The following is a 20,171-nucleotide window of genomic DNA, read 5'->3' on the forward strand; positions in this document are numbered from 1 at the left end:
TTTTTTTGGTTTTTCTCCACTACCGGGAACCGAACTCACGACCTTGCGCTTGCCAGGCAGGCGCTTTGCCGCTGAGCTAAATCCCCAGCGCCCCCCCTCTTTTGAGATGGGGTCTTGCTATGTTGTTTAGGCTGGCCTCGAAGAGGATCCTTCTGCCTTAGGATCCTGAGTGCTGGGATTCAAGGTGGGCGCCACCATTCCTGGCCTCTAGCTCCTTTTAAAAGTTACTATTATTATTATTATTTGGTACTGGGATTTGAACTCAGGACCTTGTGCTTGCCAGGCAGGCGCTTGTGTCACTGTGCTCTATCTCAGCCCTGTATTTGATTTTTTGAGACAAAGTCTAGTTATGTAGTCCAGGCTGTTCTCAAGCTCCCAGGATCCTCCTGCCTCAGCTTCCTGAGTGCTGGGATAACAGGAGAGTGCCACCATGCCTGGCTCCTAGCCCCCTCCTTTTTAAAAATTTATTTATGTATTTATTATTTCTGGTTTTTTGAGATAAAGTCTCATTATGTAGTCCAGGATGGTCTCGAGCTTGAAGCTATTCTCCTGCCTCAGCCTCCTGAGTGTTGGGATTACAGGTGTGTGCCATCATGCCTGGCTGTATTTTTATTTTGTGACAAGGTCTCGCTAAATTGCCGTGGCTGGGCTTGAACTTGCGAGCCCCCTTCCTTCCTCAGCCTCCCATAGTGCTGGAATTATGGGCATGCATCACCATGCCAGATAAGACACACTTCTTTTTAGCGAAAACCACTTGAAAGGCTGGTCTTAGGTCTGGGGCAGTGCCCAAAATCGATAGTGTAAGTCGTTGCTAAAAAAAAAAGGATATAAAATGTCAAGCATGTACATCATTGGGCTTGTCTGCACTCCGAACCAAGAAACTTTATTAGGAATTAACTATTTTATTTGATGTGGTAGGTATTGAACCCAGGGCCTAGACAAGCACTATACCACTGAGTTACTGCCCCGACCCTACCATGAATTTGTAAGCTTCTGATAGTAAATAATTTTGTTATGAGTAGTGAGGGTAACTGGAACCTTTCTCTCTCTCTCTCTCTCTCTCTCTATATATATATATATATATATATATATATATATATATATATATATGTATTTGGTTGTGTTAAAAGTTTTAAATCAGGCTTGCAGAATGCATGTGCAAGAAAGAAAAGAAAACCACTACTGTTGAGGCCCAAAAATAAAGTGTTCACATGCTATTACACTTTAATTCGGAAAGAAAATTAGACTCTGTCCTTCAAGGAGCTCTTAAATATACCTCCTTCCCATGGAGGGGATCTATATCCCAGCCCATCTTAAGATGAGGTCTTCCTAAATTGCTTAGAACTTGTGATCCTTCTGCCTCAGCCTCCCTCAGCGTGGGATTACAGGCGTGCACAAGGAGCACCTGGTTTAAATATAATCTTTAACAAAATGTTTTGCGGCTTAGGGAGTCTCTAGTAAAGGACAGTACTAAGGGATTTACTTAGTCTAAGGAGTGGAGGAACAATATAGAAGGAATAACTGCAGTTAGGAGGGGGAAATCTTCGTTTTGTTTTGTTTTTTGTTTTTTTGAGACAGGATCTCACTATGCAGTTCAGGCTGGCCTTGAGCTCACTTTGTAGCCCAGGCTGGTCTCGAACTCATAACGATCCTCCTGCCTCAGCCTCCCAAGTGCTGGGATTACAGGGGTGCACCACCACGCCTGGCTCAGGAGGGAGAAATCTTAAAGGAGTAATTAATTCTTTGGGAACATACTGGCAAGACTGAATTGAATTATTTCACTAGATCAGGTCATTAACTTTTTGGTGTGAGTCCTTTTATACTCTTAAAATTTACAGAGGTCTCCAGAGAACTTTTATGTGGTTTGTATCTGTTGATAGTAGCATTAAAAATTTAGTGGGTGTGAGCCGAGGTCTACTTCAGACCCCAAACTTGCTGTTGTGTTAATAAATCTTTCTGCCTCTGCAAATAACAAAATTAAACTGAGAAAAATGTATTTATTTGGAAATAATGATAAATTCATTACATATTAGCATGATGTTTTTATGATAAAAGGTATTTCCCTAACCAAAGAACGTTTAACATGAAAAGTTGCACTGTTTGACATTTTTGTGAATCTCATGTCTGGCTTAATAGAAAACAGCTGGATTCTCATCTGTTTCTGCATTCAGTTTGTTGTGATACCTTGTTTTGGTGGAATTATGTGAGAAAATGAATCTTATTGTGGATATGTAGTTGGAAAAAGGAGGGAACTCCTTTTGGGCCACATTTTGAGGACTTCTGGGCTGGTTTGGTGGTAGTCTTCACGCTGAGCTATCACCTCCCCCCAGTTATTTTGAGAATGGTGTCATTGCTAAATTGCCCAGATTTCAGTATTTGTTATTGTGGAATAAGGAAATTAATCTGAAACAGGGAGGAGGGCTATCTTGAATTAATAGATAGTGAAGTCCTGGATATCGCTTCTCTCTTGATCAGGCAAAAGTAATGTTTTTCATCACATAGAAATATAGTCAAGAAGGCAGAAATATAGTTAGGAGTTCCAGGCAGAGAGAGTCCCGAACCCAAGAAGATAGGGAGATCAGTTTAAAATCATGTTTAGTCTGAGGCATAGCAGTTAATGTCTTTTTAAAATTTTCTACCAAAGGCAAAGCATACGTCATTTCTGAGCTGAACGATGGCAACACTACAGAAGGAAGGTGAGCCAAGACCTGCGGGGAGTGGGGGGGGAGTGGGGGTGGTGGTTACTTTGTATATTTTTCTCATTTACCCCTTCTGGACATCCTTCCCACCAAGAGGCAGTTCACTTCATGTATATTTTGTGTCTGCTGTGTTCAAATTATTACTCTCCTGGATGCTTTGAGAAAAGTATGGCTTAGAAAAAAATCCTGCTCAAGGAATGGATGAACTCATAAGGAAAAAAAAAGAAATTTAATGTCTGTGGCGTAAAGTTGAATGTGGTGATGCTACCAGAGAGGTGCAAAATATGGAAGCACAAAAGAAATAGATACTACTGTATCTGGGAGGATCAGTATAATTTTCATAGAGGAGGTGGCATAAGAATGGGCCTTGAATAATTTATAGATTTTTGACTAGCTTTTTAGCTAATTTCTCATAAAATGTTATCCAAAGTTAAAATGAGCAAATTATAAAAATTGCACACATGAGTAATTTAGCTTTCTATGTGCTTACATTTATCACCTTTAAATTACTCAGTGGTTTCTAAACCTGGCAGTTTATCAGAACCAACTATCCTTATAAAATTGTAGATTTCTGGGCTTCACTTCAAACTACTACTTCATAATCTCAGGAGGCCTGGAGGTAGGTGGAGTAGGCTGGAAGAAACCTAGGAATCTGAATTTGATAAAAGCTCTTTCCTTATAATTCTGACATGGCCTATCAATAGCAGTGTTTGTCAACCTCTGTTAGACTGTGTATCATGAATTCCGTCTGATAAACATTTCTTTCAGAATGTGGAAAGGGACCAAAGAAAACCTTTGCCCCACCTACACAAAAATTGCATAGCATGCTGCCTTGCCCTCCTGATTTACCCAAGGAGGCTCTGGGGATCGGTTCCCCAGAGGCTGAGGCCAAGCCAAGCCAACCAAAGTTAGAGAAGAAGAAGGCAGCCACAGAGAAAGGTCCAAGCCTTGGCCGTGAGAAGAAAAGAAAGGCTCAAGACAGTAAGCCTGGAGAGAAGAATGGAAAGGTACAGATCACACTGATGGGCTCTTGTAGGACAGTTCCTTCTCCTCTGCCTCCCTGCCAGGCTAGACAAACAGAAGCTTTTCATGCTGGGGAAATTCATCCTGTAGTTTTCAGTTTTTGTTTCTTTTGTTGAACTTCCTTTTTCTTCTCAGAGGCATAACATTTTTTGATGAAAGCATTCAGACAGAAATAATGGGATGAGTGGGGTAGAGATGGGAGTAGAAGTAGACAGAGACTTCATAAATGCTTTCCTCTCCTTTGACTCCTTCATTCCAGGAGAGCTTGGATGGAGGTTATGGTCTCCTGAGGTATAGTGACTTTATGCTTTTAGTCTTGTGAACCTCCTGCTGCAGCAGAAGAGATAACTATGAAAAAAATAAGCAGTTTTCCTTCTTACCCGTGTCTTTGCAGGAAAAAATAATTCTTACCAATGCTGAATTTGAGGAGATTGTCCAGACTGTGCTACGCAAGTCCCTCCAGGAGTGCTTGGGTATGGCCTGTGGTGGGAGAGAGAGGGTTTCAGTTAGGCAGAGTGACTGTTGTAAGAGGGGCGGTGTGAGTTTGACAGCTTCCCTCCTCCTTTCCCATCTTCCTAAGTAAGGAAATATTAGATGAAACTCTGAAATATTTCATTCCCAAAAACAGGACTGTAGCTAAATCACCATAGATAAAGGGTGTAGATTTTTAAAAAGCAGATTACATTGACCTCAGGGTAAATAGTCTCACCTACACTTTTAAATGCAATTTTATTTTTATATTTTTTACAGTGTCCTTAGAAAAGATAAATTGCTTCCCAGATTTGAAGGACTTAGTCTTCATCTCCTCTTGTATATTTGTGTGTTTAAGAACTGTATAGTATAGGCCTTGAGTCCTTCTCCATAAGGTCATGAGGCCAAGTATAATGACATCTCAGTCATTCTTAGTGTACTTCTATTCCTAGAAGGAGTTTGAAGAAAAATGATACACAATGCAGAGCATAATTTTTTATATATACAAAATAAAATTATTATCTGGCTGTCATGAAATGAGGAAAATAAATCAGGAAAGGCTTGCAGGAAGATCTAGACTTGTAGTTTTTCCTGACTTTAAAGGTTCTATCATATGGTAAGAGGCCAAAGAGGTAGGTTCTTCCAGGCAACAAAGAAGAAATACTTTAATGAACTGTCATAGTAGAAAATAATGGGGTACTGTAGTTGTTTTCTTTTTATGCTTATAGTGTTTTGTTTTGGGAGGGATGGGATCTGGCCTTGATTTTGCAGAGACTTCCTGTGTAAAGCCAACAGTGTGTATCCAGTCAGACAAAGAACCAGGAATTGTTGCTTCTGCTACTGATAATGATAATGCCAATGGGTAAGTTGACCACAGAGAGGCATGTAGAACACAGGATTCGTAAATGGTGATGTATGTGTCATATTTCTATTGATTTTTCTCAGCTCAAGGAAGAGAACTGTTTGGGCTGGGGGAAAAATAAGCAAGTAAATGGATAAAATGACCTCAGGAGGCCTTAGTGAGCCTAGAATTCTTTGTTTTTGGTGCTACGGATTGAACTTGTACCTAGCCCCAAACCTAGAATTTTTTTTTTACCTTTGAGTTCTTTCAGAAGATTGGTACTGATGTTTCTCCCTTTTAACTTTTCCTTTAAAATATATCATTTTCAGGGAGAAGGTAATGGTACCTCACGCACCAGAGATTTCAGCTTTTCTGCAAGATGCAGTTACCCCTGAGATGAGGGCGTCTGAGCCAGGCCAGGCAATTGCTGCACCCTCTGAGAAGAAACTTCGTAGACTTTACTTAAGCAAAAGAAAGAAAGAGGCTCGTGAGTATAGTTAAATATACTTTGATTCCTGGCTCAAGTACTTAAGACATTAGAGAATGGGATAATGGGCAGGCCAAGAAATTTCAGCTCAGGGCTTACAACTCTTTGACTGTGATTCCTCTTCTTTTACCTGCCTATGAAGACTTCATCTTGCCACTTTATCATGTTTTATTTTTATCTTCTCAGAAGATGAAAAAATGGAGACACCCCAACATGGACATGAGCATGGACAGACAAACCGACGGGAGGATGTGATTCAGAATCGAAAAAGAAAGAGCAATGGTTTTAGTGAGTTTAGCCATGGTTTGGAACACCTAGCTGGGCTGAGAAATTGAGATGAAGACGGAAGCAGGGGTTAAAATGTTATAGAAAACACTGCAAGGTCTGTAATTTATCTCTCACACCTACGTGTTAGAGGGTGTATTACTGAGGGAGAGGGAGAAATATTTTATCTATTCAGTCATTTGTTCACACCATCCATAGTTACTGGGTATCTGTTATCTACCAGACATTCTAAATGGTGCCCAGGAAGAAAACCAAAATGAGACCTGAAAGGTAGTGGAAAAAGTAGGAGAGTGCGATATCACAGATGCCAGGAGAAGAGAATTTTAAGAAAGATGGAGTAGTCAGCCATCGCAGATGTCACCCTAGAAAAGCCAAAGAGGATAATGATTTGAAAATGCTCAAGTATATCACAAATAGGACGTTATTAAGGTCTTGGTTATAGCAACTACATGGATTGCTAAGGGTGAGTGGCAGGTTATCATTAGGTGAAGGGTAAATACTTTTTCAATTAGTCTAGACATGAAAAGAAAGAGGAATAAAATGGTACGTAAAAGGGAGTTGTAGGAGAGAATTGTTTTCTTCTTACAACTTTCTTTTAAAAAAAGAGGGCTGGTGGTATATGTGGGTAAAGTTCTTGCCTAGCATTTGCAAGCCACTAGGTTCCACCCACAAGACTGCAAATAAAATAAAAGATAAGAGAGTGAAAAAAGAGAGCAGTTTGGGTGTACTGATATGCCAAGGGAAGTAGATTTATAGAGAGGGAAAGACTGAAGAGATAGGAATGGGAAGAGATTCAGAGGTTTTATTTTCCTCAGAAAAAAGGGCACCTTAGCTATTAATACCGAGTGGAGAGACTGTAAGGATATACTATATATGCATTCATTTGTTCTTTAGCTTGCTTTTTCTTTTTCTTTGGTGCTGGGTTTTGAATCGAGGGTTCTACCACGAAGCTATGTCACCAGCTCTTTATTCTAACAATAGGGTTTGTTTTTTTTTGTAATCTTTTTGAGACAGGGTCTCGCTGTGCAGTTCAGGCTGGCCTTGAGCTCACTTTGTAGCCCAGGCTGGTCTCGAACTCATAATGATCCTCCTGCCTCACCCTCGTGAGTACTGGGATTACAGGCATGCGCCACCATGCCCAGCTTAACAATAGTTATTAATGCCTTATATTATGTCCTAGGTGTTGCAGTAGTTGCTAGAAGATGAGCAAATTTGATAGCCCTTCCTTTTAATTTATTTTTTGTTTTGTTTTGTTTTTCTGGTACCAGGAATTGAACTCATGACCTTGCACTTGCCAGGCAGGCGCTGTGCCGCTGAGCTAAATATCCAGCCCCCGCCCTTCCTTTTTAGAATTTACAGTTTAGTGTATAAACAGCTAAGAAACATACAAAATAATCAAGGTGATACTGGGAAATTTTATGACAAGAAATAGATCTTATATCAGTAAGTTCAAAAGTTAGTAGAAAATAATCTGGGCAAAAACAGGCTTACACTTAAAAAAAAAAAAAACAAAATGAGAAATGATAGTAAAAACAGAACCCAAAGTATAGGGAACAGTGGAAGAAAACATCAGTTAGTGTTATTCATATATATATGAATTGATCAATCAACTGATAGATTGATTTAAAAGCATATGATTTGTACATCCTTGGAAGAAAACTCTAGAATGGCTGTGTAGCCACCAAACAAGGTAGTCCAAGTCAGTAAACAATTCCTCTTATTCCTGTGCTATTTCATAAATGGATGTATGTTTATTTATTTATTTAGTCTGTTTTTGAGACAGAGTCTCACTATGCAGTTCAGGCTGCCCTTGGGCTCACTTTGTAGCCCAGGCTGGACTTGAACTTGCAATGATCCTCCTGCCTCAGCCTCCCGAGTGTTGGGATTGCAGGAGTGCTCCACCCCGCCCAGCAGTGAATGTATGTTTATTACCATATGTTTCCTACAACAACCATTGAGAATAGTCAATGAATATTCAATTGGTCACTCATATATAGCTCTATTTATTTTCTTTAGAAACCACTTTGAAGATACCAAAGTATAGTACAACCACCACTGATAATAACCTACTACTTTTTTTCTATAACTCACTATTTGTCTATTTGTTTTCCTGAGAAACTATCTTGTAGATAACAATATGTAAAACAACAACCATTGATAATTTCCTACCACTTTGTCTGTAATTTGGTAAGCCCCCCCGTTACTATGTTATCCTTCTTTTACTCTTTAAAATAAAAAAGAAACAATTCCTCTTACTAAAATGACATAGTAACATAAGGAGCTAGCAGTATAATTTGTACAGTAAGGTGGTCTGAAATTCAGCTCACTCCAAGGAAGGTTGTAGATAGTAGGTTCTTTTCTAGAAAAGAAAACTAAGAAGTTTTTACTTTTGATTTTATGTGGCTATGTAAGCTCAGATATTCCTGTTGAGAACTTTTGGAATACTTCAGACATTTCTAGCTAATTCAGATAAACTTGAGTCATTAGGTTTGTGTTGCCTGATGTGTTTAACCTCTCCCCAAGAACTAGACTTTAGGCTAGCAGATGGGAGTTCATTCCCTAGGTGGCGCTTGTGAGCTGAATTACGATCACAGTGAGTTTGTCAGCCTCTTGCTATCCTTGAACCATTCTTCCTGTTTCTCACAGTTGCCAAGGCCAGGAGAGTCGTCCTGAAGTAGGAAGTAGAAACAACTGTATGCAGTGAATACTTCACGTTAAGCACTGTGAAGGAAAGGAACAGAGTATCATGAGAGGAAATAATGGAGACCTAAGTAAAATTGGACCAGTCAGGGAATGCATTTCTAAGGAAATCTTATTTTAGCTGAAACCTAAAGAAGAGAGGAAGTTATTCAAGTGAAGAATAAAAGAGAGGTTTTGTTTCTTTGTTTTTTGAGACAGTCTCACTATGTAGTTCAGGGTATCCTTAAACTCACTGTATAACCACGAACTTGAGGTGATTGTCCTGCCCCAGCCTTCTAAGTGCTAGGATTACAGATGTGCACCTCCACACCTGGTCAGGAGAGTTTTATGTGGGGTAAAGTTTGGCATAGTCCCAGTACTAAAAGCCTGTGTGATCAGCATTCAGACAGCAAGGGGAGGCAGGTTGGGAAAGTAGCTCTGGGAAAATGGAAGGATGTAGGCAGTGGCTTGATCAAAGGAAATGCTACGGAGTGAGCACCATTGGGAAGCCGTTGGTGGATTTTAACCAGGAAATAAGATCATCAAATTCATGTTTTCAGATAAGTCTTTGGGAATAGAGTGTTTGGGGAAGAGTTGAAGAATTTGTGCTAGTGTAGGATTAGGTGTTTTTGGTGGCTTGGGTTAAGATCATGAAAGTAGAAAAATGGATGGTTTTGGAGATAAAATTGTCAGAACTTGGTAATGAATTGGATATTGGGGAATAGGGGAGAGAAGAGGATTTGTCAAAAATGATTAGTTTCTGATTTAAGCAGTTATGTGAAAGGAAGTGGAAAAGCGCAGGAGAAGAATACATTTGTGGGATATGCTTTCATAATGAACTATTTACTTTATTAATTTATATTAACTTTTATGGTCCCCAGCTCCTGTGCCTATAGGTTTTTTTTTTTCTAGTCTTGCTGTATCACCTCTAAATGTCCAAAACTAACATTGGCAATGGTTGTTTCTAATTAACATATTATTTCCAACCAATACTTGGTTCTTAAGTCAAAGTAATTGAGAAAATAATCCATAATAAGTGATATTTTGAAAGGACCTAAATAAATTGCCTTGTTTCTTGAGGGATGACTTTGGTGGGTGAGGGTCATCCTTTGTGTTCAAACCCTTAAGGTAAAATTTGGCAGTAGGGAACACATTAACTAGAGGAATATATTGGTTGGTGATATTAATCGTGAGTATATAGTGATACATATGTGCCTGGTTAAGTAATTTTTCTCTAGTAGCCCTTATTTGCAGCAGTGTAAGCACAGAAAAGGTAGAATGTGTGTTCGTTTAGGGTGGAGTTTTGCCTGTCTCATCGCAGTGGAGGAAAGGACAGAAGGGAAAGGAGTTGATGGTGTCTGGAAGAGTCATGGATTTAAAGCCCACTGGTCAGGGTGAAGAGGAGAAGTTGCTACCAAGTGGTGAGGACTGGAGGGGCCGATAGATTGGAGCATAAGATGAAATGAAAGCTGTGGGGCAACTTGTGGGCAGATGAGGTAGGAGGATAAGGCATTCTTGTCAGAGAGGATGTTTGGATAAGTGACTCGGAGGGTGTGGGTTCCTGCGGAGGGCTAGCTGGGCACATGAGTGTGAGACTGCGTTGCTGAGGTGGCAGGGAGGCGAACAGGTGCTTTTTGAGTTACTTTTGTGGATGTGATGGTCAGCTGGACCAAAGGCTGAAGGCAGAAAGGAAGAGGAAACCGAGCTGGATGGTAGCATCTTTGTGAGGGAGATACAAGGGCGGTAGAGTCCTGCGGCACGGATCTCAAAGGAGAGGGTTTCTATAAGAGGGAGGGGAGCAGTGACAGTGGGAGTGAGGGTGTTGTCGCCCGCTTCTGTCCTGAGAGATGTGGGGCTGTGAGAAGGAGGAGACTGCACTTAGGGGCTGAGGTGGGGTTGGGTGGGACAGTGTCATTTGTGGATCTTCAGGCTTCTAAAAGGAGGTAGACTTTCAGAGAAGAGGTAGGGCATGTGGATGTTAGTTATTCAAGTCTGTGGATCTCACAGAATGCATTGGAAGAGTTTGGAGGGAGAGAGGAAAGGCTGTGTGGGGCCCGGGGTCAATTTAGAAGATGTGGAAATACAGAGAGGTGGGAGTTTGGAAGATGATGGATAAAAGGAAGGCTTTTCCTTGGAGTAGGGTTCACAGTGAATGGTTAGTGGAGAAAATGCTGGACTTAAACTGGGGTTTTTCATAGGAAGATGAACCCAGGACTGTTGGTCCTAAAGGGTGCAACTTGGTAACAGGTAAATAGTTGAGATTCAGATAAGAACTGTGAATATTGTGCTCAGATGAGATTCTTTTTTTTTTGGTCTTTTTGAAATAGGGTCTTGCTATGCAGTTCAGGCTGGCCTTGAGCTCACTTTGTAGCCCAGGCTGGTCTCAAACTCACAACAATCTTCCTGCCTCAGCCTCCTGAGTGCTGGGATTACAAATGTGCGCCGCCACCCCCAGCATGAGATTCTTTTTTTTTTTTTTTCCAGTACTGGGAATCAAACTCACAACCTCATGCTTGCCAGGCAAGCACTGCCGGCATGAGATTCTTGTTAGCCCTGCAAAAGAACTTTTCAGTGGTACCATGCCATCAGAGAATGATCAAGGCACTGTCTGAAAAGATAGCAGGAATTTTTTTTATAGGGAGAGTGGACCTCAGGACTGTACATGCCCTAGGCACGTGCTGTGCAAGGGAGCTAAATCCTCAACCCTAAGGCAACTTTTAAGTTTAATCACTGTTACTTCAGGAAATAGTCCTTTCTGCCTCCCCTAAAGGAGTGGTCCAGATGTGTGATTTAAGCTCTGAGGTCAGCTCTGTCACCAAGTTAGACTGATCCTGAGCAAGTCATCGTCTTCTTTGAGCCTTGCTTTTGTTATTTTAATTCGGAGATTGGACTAGTTCACAAGTAAGGTCTGTATGGAGACGTGATTCTGGGGGTCGGTGAGAAAGTTGTAGTGATTTTAGTGGCACTGAGGAAAGAAGAGCTTATTTTAGTCTCTCATTTCAGTCTTTTTCCTGTCATAGGTCATTGTATAGTCTGGGTTCAGTGTTCTTCTCCGAACTGTAGAAAGTGGAGGCGGCTGTGTAGGAACATTGACCCCTCAGTTCTCCCGGATAATTGGTTCTGTTACCAGAATACAGGTAAGAAGGAATGGCAATGGTTTATTTTTTTCAGTTTTTACTGTTCCTCTTCTTTTCTCCTGCATGCATTATTTAGATAAATATATAAGTATAGTTAGCACTTAAGGGGTCCTTTAATGACTGGGAGAAAAGGAACAATCTTCTTGCCCTGTGGAAATGAAGCTGGGCATGAGGGCTGGAAGAAGACTTCCTGCAGTTATGTTATGGGGAGGGGCCTGGAATCTGAATATATGTACAGTACGAAATGAATTCCCTTTTCTTCAAAACTGGCCGGATCCTGTCAGTCCTGATTAAAACATTACTATTGGGTTGGTGGACAGGGAGGGATATAAGATAGTGGAGAAAAGCAGGTGAGAAACACCCAGTGAGCTTAGAATTATAAAATGTTTAAAACTATTTGGAAGACATTATGGTGATCTTATCCAGCGTATTTATCTTACAGATGAGAAAAGAGTCTCAGAGAAATTACCCCCATTCTGTCCCACAGTTGGGGGCAGAGTCACACTGTGAGATGTAAGCAAGAGGTTGGAATCTCTGTAAAGTATTAGGAAGCAGCACTCCTACTTCTGCATTTCCTCTTTGGGTGTATTCTTGCCCAGGCGCCCTTTGTGCCACCTGTTACTTGTATGCTCCTTGCTCTCTTCCAGCCTGCAGCTAGATTTTTACTTATGTTCCTTCATTCTTTCTTTTGGCAGATGTGGATTATAATTGCTGTGATATCCCTGAGGAGGCCTGGACAGGGAATGAGAGTGAAGTGGTCTATGCCTCCTATATCCCAGGATCCATCATCTGGGCCAAGCAATATGGTTACCCCTGGTAGGGAACCACGACATAGTTGGAGCATTCTTTCTGAACTTGGGAATAATGGATTCAAGCAGGGAGGGAAGGAAACGGAAAGCATTAATAATGGTGCTTGCCTTAGAAAGAACATGGGGGACTGGGCGTGGTGGTGCATGCCTATAACCCCAGCATTTGGGAGGCTGAGGCAGAAGGATCACTCCAAGTTCAAGGCCAGCCTGGGCTACAAAGTGAGTTCAAGGCCTGCCTGAATGCATAGCAAGACCCTGTAAAAAAAAAAAAAAAAAAAAAGAACAAATGATCCTGGGGCGAAGGAGAAAAATACCTAGCTTTGAGGTTTTACAGAGTATGTTTTCTGGAGGTTTCTGAGTGGAGTGGTATCTCTCTTGGAAAGTCGATCTGACAGTGCTACTATAGTTGGGTAAGAAATGAAGAGATTGCCCAAAGTATTACAAAACTGAGATGTAGGAGGCAGGCAAAGGAAAGAGAGTAAGGGTTGATGGAAGTCGTTTTAGTTATTTGGTAGTGGCCTTTGGAAGGGACTAACCTGGGGTGGGGTGTACCTTTTAGATCTTTTATTCACAGCATACATTGCACTTTTCTGTACGTGTGTATTGACAAGATTGTATTTTGTTCATCTAACCCCATCTCTTTTATCCTCTGTGCCCAACTATTCTCTTTAGGTGGCCGGGCATGGTAGAAGCTGATCCTGACTTGGAGGAGTATTTTCTTTTTGCTTCTCATTTTGATTCTCTTCCGGTGAGTTTCTTGCTTCAGGCCAGAGTAATGAACGCATTCATCCTAAGAGATGTTCAGAGTTAGAAACGTAGACCTAGCCAGCAGACAAAAGTGGAAATAGACACTTAGCTAGAGCGACAAACATAGAGGTAAGTACTCACACATAGAACTGAACTTGAATCTAATTAAATATTTATGGTTTTGATGATTATGCCAGGATTTTGATAATTGGCTAGGATTCCTGAGCTCAGAATGGAAGAACAGTGGAATGACGTGAGGTAAGTCAGTCAGGCTTCAGGGAGCATGAGACCAGGCACTTTCTGTATGATTCGCCCTGTCTTTCTTCACCTTTTCTGGCAAGAGGAGAAAAGCAGGAAAAAGGACAAGAGCCATACATGCCTGTGTCTTTTATTGCAGTCTAAGTACCATGTGACATTTTTTGGAGAAACAGTTTCTCGTGCTTGGATTCCAGCGAACATGCTAAAGAATTTCCAAGAGCTGTCCCTGGAGCAAACAGGAGTGGTGAGCAAACCTTGGTAGTCTGTTGTGATACAGGGACCTGGAAAATGAAATATCTCCTTTATTAAACCAGTCTGCTCCCAGGGGGAGCTGCTGGGAGAAAGTACTACGTCTGAGCAGCTGCGCCAGGGCCGAGTCACTCAGGAGGGTTGCAGTGAGGTCATGACTTCAGTCTCCGTACCCACCTGCACATAGGGGGGCTTTTAAAGCATTAATTATATTGGTGTGCTTTAGATAGACACACGATAACATTCGCATTCATCATACAGAATTTGTACCTTACATAACACATCTTGACTCTTGTTTCCCCATTTTCTTTCCTCCCTTCTGCATCTCTTCTCCTTATTTAGAAAATTTTAAGGGGAAGCTTTTAAAGATGGAGGATTTCTACAGTTGAGCCAGAGCAGAAGTAGCAGATATAAGGGCCTAGATTAAATTAGAATTTCACAGTTTCAGCACTATAAACATTTTGGGCAAAATAATCCTTTGTTGTGGAGTCATGGGATTTTTTTGTGGGGGCAGGGTCTTGCTCTGTAATTCAGGCTGGCCTCAGATTTGTAGTGATCCTCTTACCTCAGCTTCCTGAGTACTGGGATTATAGGCATGTGCCACTGTGCCAGTTGTATTATAGGACTTTTAACAACTTCCTTGGGCTCTGCTGGCGTCTTGTCAGTAACATCTTCTACCCTTATCCCCTATCCCCTGCTCTTAGTTGTGAAACCAGGAATTGTCTTTAGACATTCCCAGATGCACTGGATTAACTAAATTATATTTCCTCTCTTCAGTCACTTTGGTTTTGACTAGCTTTATTTTTTTTATTTTTTGGTCTCTTTTGAGACAGGGTCTCCCTATGCAGTTCAGGTTGGCCTTGAGCTCACTTTGTTGCCCAGGCTGGTCTCGAACTCGTAGTGATCCTCCTGCCTCAGCCTCCCAAGTGTTGGGATTACAGGCGTGTGCCACCACGTCCAGCCCTTGACTAGCTTTAAAATGAGCAAAGAGGCCCAGCACCTCAGGAGCATTAGAAAATTAAGCAGTAAAGATTACGTCAAGTGGCTGGACCTAAAGAAACTTAAAAATGTGGAGTCACCTGAACTTTTTCAGTCTTTTTTTATTTTTTCTCAAATTCTCACTGGATTTGTTTTGGAGAAGACACCAAAATGTTAGTTGAAAAATTTGCTGGGAATTGGTGAGAGGTTTATTGGGAGAAAGGGAATGCTGTGTCGAAGCTCAAAAGATTAAGAGTATCTTATCATTACTAGGAACTGGAAGCAAATGTAAAGATAATGCCTGGGGGGTGGTAGTATATTGGGGGTCACTTCTCTTGTATTTATTATTGACTAGCACTTAAGGCAGTATTCATCACTGACTCTAACTTTCTTCCATTTCAGAAAAAGTGCAGGAACAAGGATTACATTCAGAAACTGGAAGTAGCTGTAACCATGGCTTATAAAGCAAGGCAGACCGGCATTGAGGTGGCAGAATATTCAGACCACATACTTATTCCTCTTCAGGACTTGAACACAAAACACACTGTACACTCCCCACTGCGAAAAAACTGATTGTACTTCCCTACTCTGCAGTCTAGTTTTTGTTTTTATTATTTATTTTATTTTATTTTATTTTATTTTGGTCTTTTTGAGACAGGGTCTCACTATGTAGTTCAGGCTGGCCTTGAGCTCACTTTGTAGCCCAGGCTGGGCTCGAACTCGCAACAATCCTCTTGCCTCAGCCTCCTGAGTGCTGGGACTACAGGCATGCGCCACCACACCCAGCTTGTTTTTATTTTACTTATTTTATTTTTTGTCTTTTCAAGACAGTTTCACTATGCAGTTCAGACTGACCTTGAGCTCACTTTTTAGCCCAGGCTAGCCTCAAACTCACAGTGATCCTCCTGCCTCAGCTTCCTGAGTGCTGGGATTACAGGTGTGCGCCAACATGCCCAGCTGTCCAGTCTCTTTCAGAACTGCTCTTTCCTTCCAGATTCTTCCAGAGTCCCTTGACTCCTTAAGTCGCCTCTTCCTTCCCCTGCCCTTGAACAAAAAGGATCTTATCTTCTCTTGGCCCAAACACTATAGTAGGGGACATCTTACCTACCTTTAACTGCAAGCCTCAGTTATATGCACTCTACCTTCTCTTTTATTTATTCAGTTTTTGCCCTCAATTTCTACCGCTAGGATGTGAGGCTGAGAAGGAGAGTGGCAAACTTGGGAATTTCTTTTTCCCACTTTTTTGTTGAATTATGATTAAACTGAAGAATATTATAATTAATCTGCAAAAGTGCAAATAAGGCTCATGTGATATTTCAAATGAAAACGTTATGGAAAATGAATACAAATTTTGTTAGGACTACAATCTAGAGAACAGGGCAAATGCTGCTCCTGGGAGGGTAGTGGATAATGCTTTTATTTCTTGGTTCCCTCAGGAGCGGGTTAACTTGTTTGGTTTCTGGAACCGATATTGTGGATCTGACAGCAATGAAGAGAAAAGAGGTAGAGGTGGAGGATGAGGACTGGAAAGGGAGGGGAGGAATTCTTCCGTGACGGCAGCAGTCCACGTTTTCTTTATATTATGGTCCATGTCATCAGCCTAGTTCTAGATTCTGTCGTAGCAGGCTTTATGGATGTCATTGATCCAGTATTCAGGATGGATGGGTACATGGGTGGAGACAGGAGTGGGACAAAAGGGTGAGAAGGGAGGGCAGGGTATATAACAGCGATGGACTTTGCAAAGGGTGAAGCCACGATAATGTAGGAACATGTTTTAGAAAAATATTACTGGGACGCAGAAGGTGGAGTTAGAAGATGGAGTCTTTGGAATTTGTTCTGTTAACACATCCCCTGTTTGGGCGGATAAATCGGCCTTTTCTTTCTCTGTTCTAGACTTAACACTGTCTGGGGCTGACAGCGCTGAGCCCAACACGGCGAAAGAAGAGGAGGCGTTTGAGATGGAGGAGAAAGAGCAAAAAGTAAGATTAGCTTTAAGTGTTGGCTTAGATCAAGATCTTGGAGTTCCTCATAGGAGGCTCCTGTAAGGAGCTGGTTAGCGTGGGTTTTACATTTACTTTGAGCCGTCCCATCCTTACGTGGGCTGCCCCAGCCAGCGGGGCTGGTCTCCTCATGGTCTCCAGGGAAGGAGTCTCTCTTCTTCCTTCACCATTCTCGGAATACTTCATCTTTCTCAGAAATCCCTGATTATAATCTCAGTTTCTACTGTATTTCTTTGGTTCTACCTGGGGCAGTTTTAGAGAACAGCAGATTGCTTCCCTCTGCCCTTTTCTCCCCTCATGTGGACACTTAGGACATTCAGTCGCTCATTTTCTTTGGATCTCTTTTGCCGGAATATGACACATAGATTTTTGACTTCCTTTTTTAAAATTTACCTACTTTTGCCATGCTTCTGGCCTCCTTTTATTTCCTTTGATGCAGAAAGCCTTGCATTGACAAATACTAAGTGGAATGGGAACGTCTCCACACATTTTGTTTGTGCGGCCACACATTTAGACATTGACCAGCTCATGGAGGACCCCTTTTAGGAGTCAGCCCCCCTATTATTTTATAGTGTCCTTCTCTGTTAAATATAGTTATGTGGCTCAGTTTATCTTTTAAAATAAATTTCTCTCCCATCCGCAGGACCCAACTTTGCCTGGTCCCAAGTCAGCCAAGATAAAGACCAAAAACCCCAAGCCGAAAGGTAAGCAGGCCACCTGGAAAGGGAACCTGTCACAAAGTGAGGGCAGGCAGAGGCAGAGGGTGGAAGGGGATCTGCAGGTAGTCGGACCTCACTGATTGTTTCAGGTCCGGACCTCAAAAAACAGGCAAGACTAGCTTATCGTGTTAGGGAGGAAGTGTAGCTTCGTTTTAAGTAGATAATTATTGCTGTGCTGGAGATTGAACTAAGGGCCTTTGCACAGAGGTACATCCCCAGCCCTTTTTTGATATTTTTTAAAATTTTGAGACAGGATCTCCATGTTGCTAAAGTTGGCCCAGGCTGAGCTTGAACCCGTGCCCTTCCTGCCTCAGCCTCCCAGAATTATGGGATTGTAGACATGTGTCACTGCCTGGTGGGCCACCTCATTTTGTGTTTTATAAAATCTTAGGTTAAAGTTGCAAAGTTTTAAATTCTTAGCCAGGAAGGACAACTTCCTGGAGAAGGCAGGCTCTGAAGAAAATCTTAAAGAGAAGATCCAGGGAATTAAAAAAAAAAATCAAAGGCAGGGCGTGGTGGCACACGCCTGTAATCCCAGCACTCGGGAGACTGAGGCAGGAGGACTGTTGTGAGTTCAAGACCAGCCTGGGCTACAAAGTGAGCTCAAGACCAGCCTGAACTGCCTAGTGAGAGACCCAGTCTCAAAAAGACACACACACACACACAAAAAAAATCAAGATGGTTGGGAAAGTCAGAACCACAGAGAACTCACTAGATTGAAAATGAGCAGAAGATGTTGAGCAGGGCAGAGACTAAATGTGGGGGGACCATCTGCCCTTGCCGCGCTGTTTAGAGAGAAATACATTTTCTTCATGTTTGGGATGGGGTGATGTAGGCACAGTGGACGGACAAGACAAGATTGTGAAAAAGAAGGTAACCAAGAGATGTCTGCACAGTGAATCCACAGTGCCCTCTGTACCCATAATGGAACGGAAAGAAGAGCAAAGGAATCCAGATCTGGACCAGCCAGGTAAGGTTCAACATCTAAAAAATTATGAGGAAATGAGGCCCATGTCTGTTATCTTTCCTCCCTGGATCATTTCTGAGCATTCCTATAGTGTTTTGTTACTTTGAGGAAAGCATGAAATTCAGAATGAAAAGGGTATGTCTCAGATTGTACTTAGAACATGCTACGAAATATAATGGGGCCAGGTATAGTGGCACGTGCCTGTAATCCCAGCAATCAGGAGGCTGAGGCAGGAGGATCACTGCAAGTTTGAGGTCATCCTGGGCTACATAGTGAGACGGTCTCAAAAAAAGAAAAGCAGTGGTTATTAATTTGATGAATCCAGATATGGGAGAATGGTGGGGAAAAGATTTTTGTTGGATTTGCCATGGCTGGCTAGATACTTCCACGCTTGTTCCTTCTAATTCTTTCAGTAGCTCTATGACTAGACAATTGCCATTTTAAATTTAAGAAAACTGATGCGCAGAGATTTTAAAACTTAAGACCCATGTTGAGCATGTGGCTGATTTATGGCTTCAGTCTTAAGTCTTTCTGATCCAAAAGCCCATGTGTTGTGTACTAAGAAAGGTCACCTTTTCCAGAGATTTTACCAGTGTGGGCATTTAAGAATTTGACTTGTAAAAGTCAGACTAGACTGACCAGTGGGACTCTCAACTTTGTTCCTTTTTCATTTAGGATCTAAGAAAAGATTTCAAGTTCCCCAAAGCAAGACTCCAGCAGTTATCCTGCCTGAGGAAAAGGAAGTTAGAATGGTGCCAAAGGGCCTCACCCCACCACCTCATCATAGGGCCCTTCCTTTAGAGGGGAAAGAAAGATCTACACCCCAAGAGCCGCTGATTCAGGAGCCTGGAAGTGTCTGCCTTGAAGATGAAGCCTCCGTTGGCCTGGACCTGGAGCAGATCATGGAAGATATTGGAAGAAAGTCAGAAGGAGGAGGGGAGCTGTGAGACTGAGACGATGCAGGGCACTCTTTGTGGCCTCCTGTGATAAGCAGTGCTGGCCCCCTGCCCTCCTCTTACTCTCTCTGAAACCACAGAGAGGGCCTTTTGGTTCAGTCTCTGACACGTTCTTAAGTGTTTGACTTGTTAATCGGCTGCAAGGTTCAGTAGCTTCTCAGTTTGTGTTAATAAAGTGGGCTGCATGTGTGGTCTGTTTGGCTGGTGTGTGTGACCACCTGTGTCACTTCGGGTCTTGCCCTCACCCCGTGTCACCGTGGCACATTGTCGTCCCTGGCGGAGGCCTGCACAGGGTGGGAACCCGGGCGAAGCAGTGAGACCCGAGTCCTGGGAGACCCTCCAGAAGGACAGGTCCATTCAAAGCCTGGCTTGGGGGCGGGGATATAGCTCAGTGGCGCAAGTGCCTGCCCGGCAAGTGCAAGGTCCTGCGTTCAATTCCCAGTACCACCCGCCCCAGAAAAAAGCCTGGCTCGGCTGCTTACTAGCTGCTACCTGCTTCGGGAAAGCACCTCATCACCTGCCCTTACGCCCATGCCTCAGCAGCGCACCATCTTGCTTGGGTGCTGGGCACGGTTCAGTGGGGGGGGGGTGTATGGTGCAGTCCCAGCGTGCGGTGGTTACCACAGCGAGAGGAGATTATGATCCGACTTGGGAGCAGCCCCGGGGCCGAGGCTGATATCTTAGTCACTTTCCTGTTGCTTAGACACAGTAACTGGCACCCACACCTTAAAGGAGGAGAGGTTTATTTCGGCTCATGGTTTCAGTGCATGGTCAGCAAGATCCAAGGCAGAAGCAGGATGGTGGAGAAAAGGTGCGCAGTGCGTGGCAGCCAGACGCAGAGAGCAGGGAGGATCCTGCCGGGGACA

General features: G+C 42.5%; 1 protein-coding gene across 4 annotated transcripts in view; it reads left to right on the top strand.

Annotated features, from left to right (window-relative positions):
- The window catches only part of Zcwpw1 (zinc finger, CW type with PWWP domain 1), a 21,427-nt gene extending 1,933 nt beyond the window's left edge, over nt 1–19,494 (top strand). For 2 of the 4 annotated variants that reach the window (XM_005413728.2, XM_005413729.2), the window contains exons 2-17: nt 2,645–2,696; nt 3,468–3,706; nt 4,117–4,195; nt 4,938–5,055; nt 5,364–5,521; nt 5,708–5,809; nt 11,506–11,622; nt 12,318–12,438; nt 13,104–13,179; nt 13,576–13,680; nt 15,066–15,149; nt 16,100–16,166; nt 16,557–16,642; nt 17,307–17,367; nt 18,203–18,352; nt 19,025–19,494. In XM_005413728.2, the coding sequence (XP_005413785.1) occupies nt 2,675–2,696; nt 3,468–3,706; nt 4,117–4,195; nt 4,938–5,055; nt 5,364–5,521; nt 5,708–5,809; nt 11,506–11,622; nt 12,318–12,438; nt 13,104–13,179; nt 13,576–13,680; nt 15,066–15,149; nt 16,100–16,166; nt 16,557–16,642; nt 17,307–17,367; nt 18,203–18,352; nt 19,025–19,296 (1,857 nt within the window). In that variant the 5' untranslated portion in view covers nt 2,645–2,674 and the 3' untranslated portion in view covers nt 19,297–19,494. The remainder of the gene's footprint in view (nt 1–2,644; nt 2,697–3,467; nt 3,707–4,116; nt 4,196–4,937; nt 5,056–5,363; nt 5,522–5,707; nt 5,810–11,505; nt 11,623–12,317; nt 12,439–13,103; nt 13,180–13,575; nt 13,681–15,065; nt 15,150–16,099; nt 16,167–16,556; nt 16,643–17,306; nt 17,368–18,202; nt 18,353–19,024) is intronic. The other 2 variants (XM_005413730.2, XM_013509476.1) reach the window with 2 other exon arrangements.
- Nucleotides 19,495–20,171: the final 677 nt, after the last annotated feature.

The sequence above is a fragment of the Chinchilla lanigera genome, unplaced genomic scaffold (assembly GCF_000276665.1).
Source record: "Chinchilla lanigera isolate Chin_1 unplaced genomic scaffold, ChiLan1.0 scaffold00172, whole genome shotgun sequence".
In the NCBI taxonomy this organism is placed as follows: Eukaryota; Metazoa; Chordata; class Mammalia; order Rodentia; family Chinchillidae; genus Chinchilla; species Chinchilla lanigera.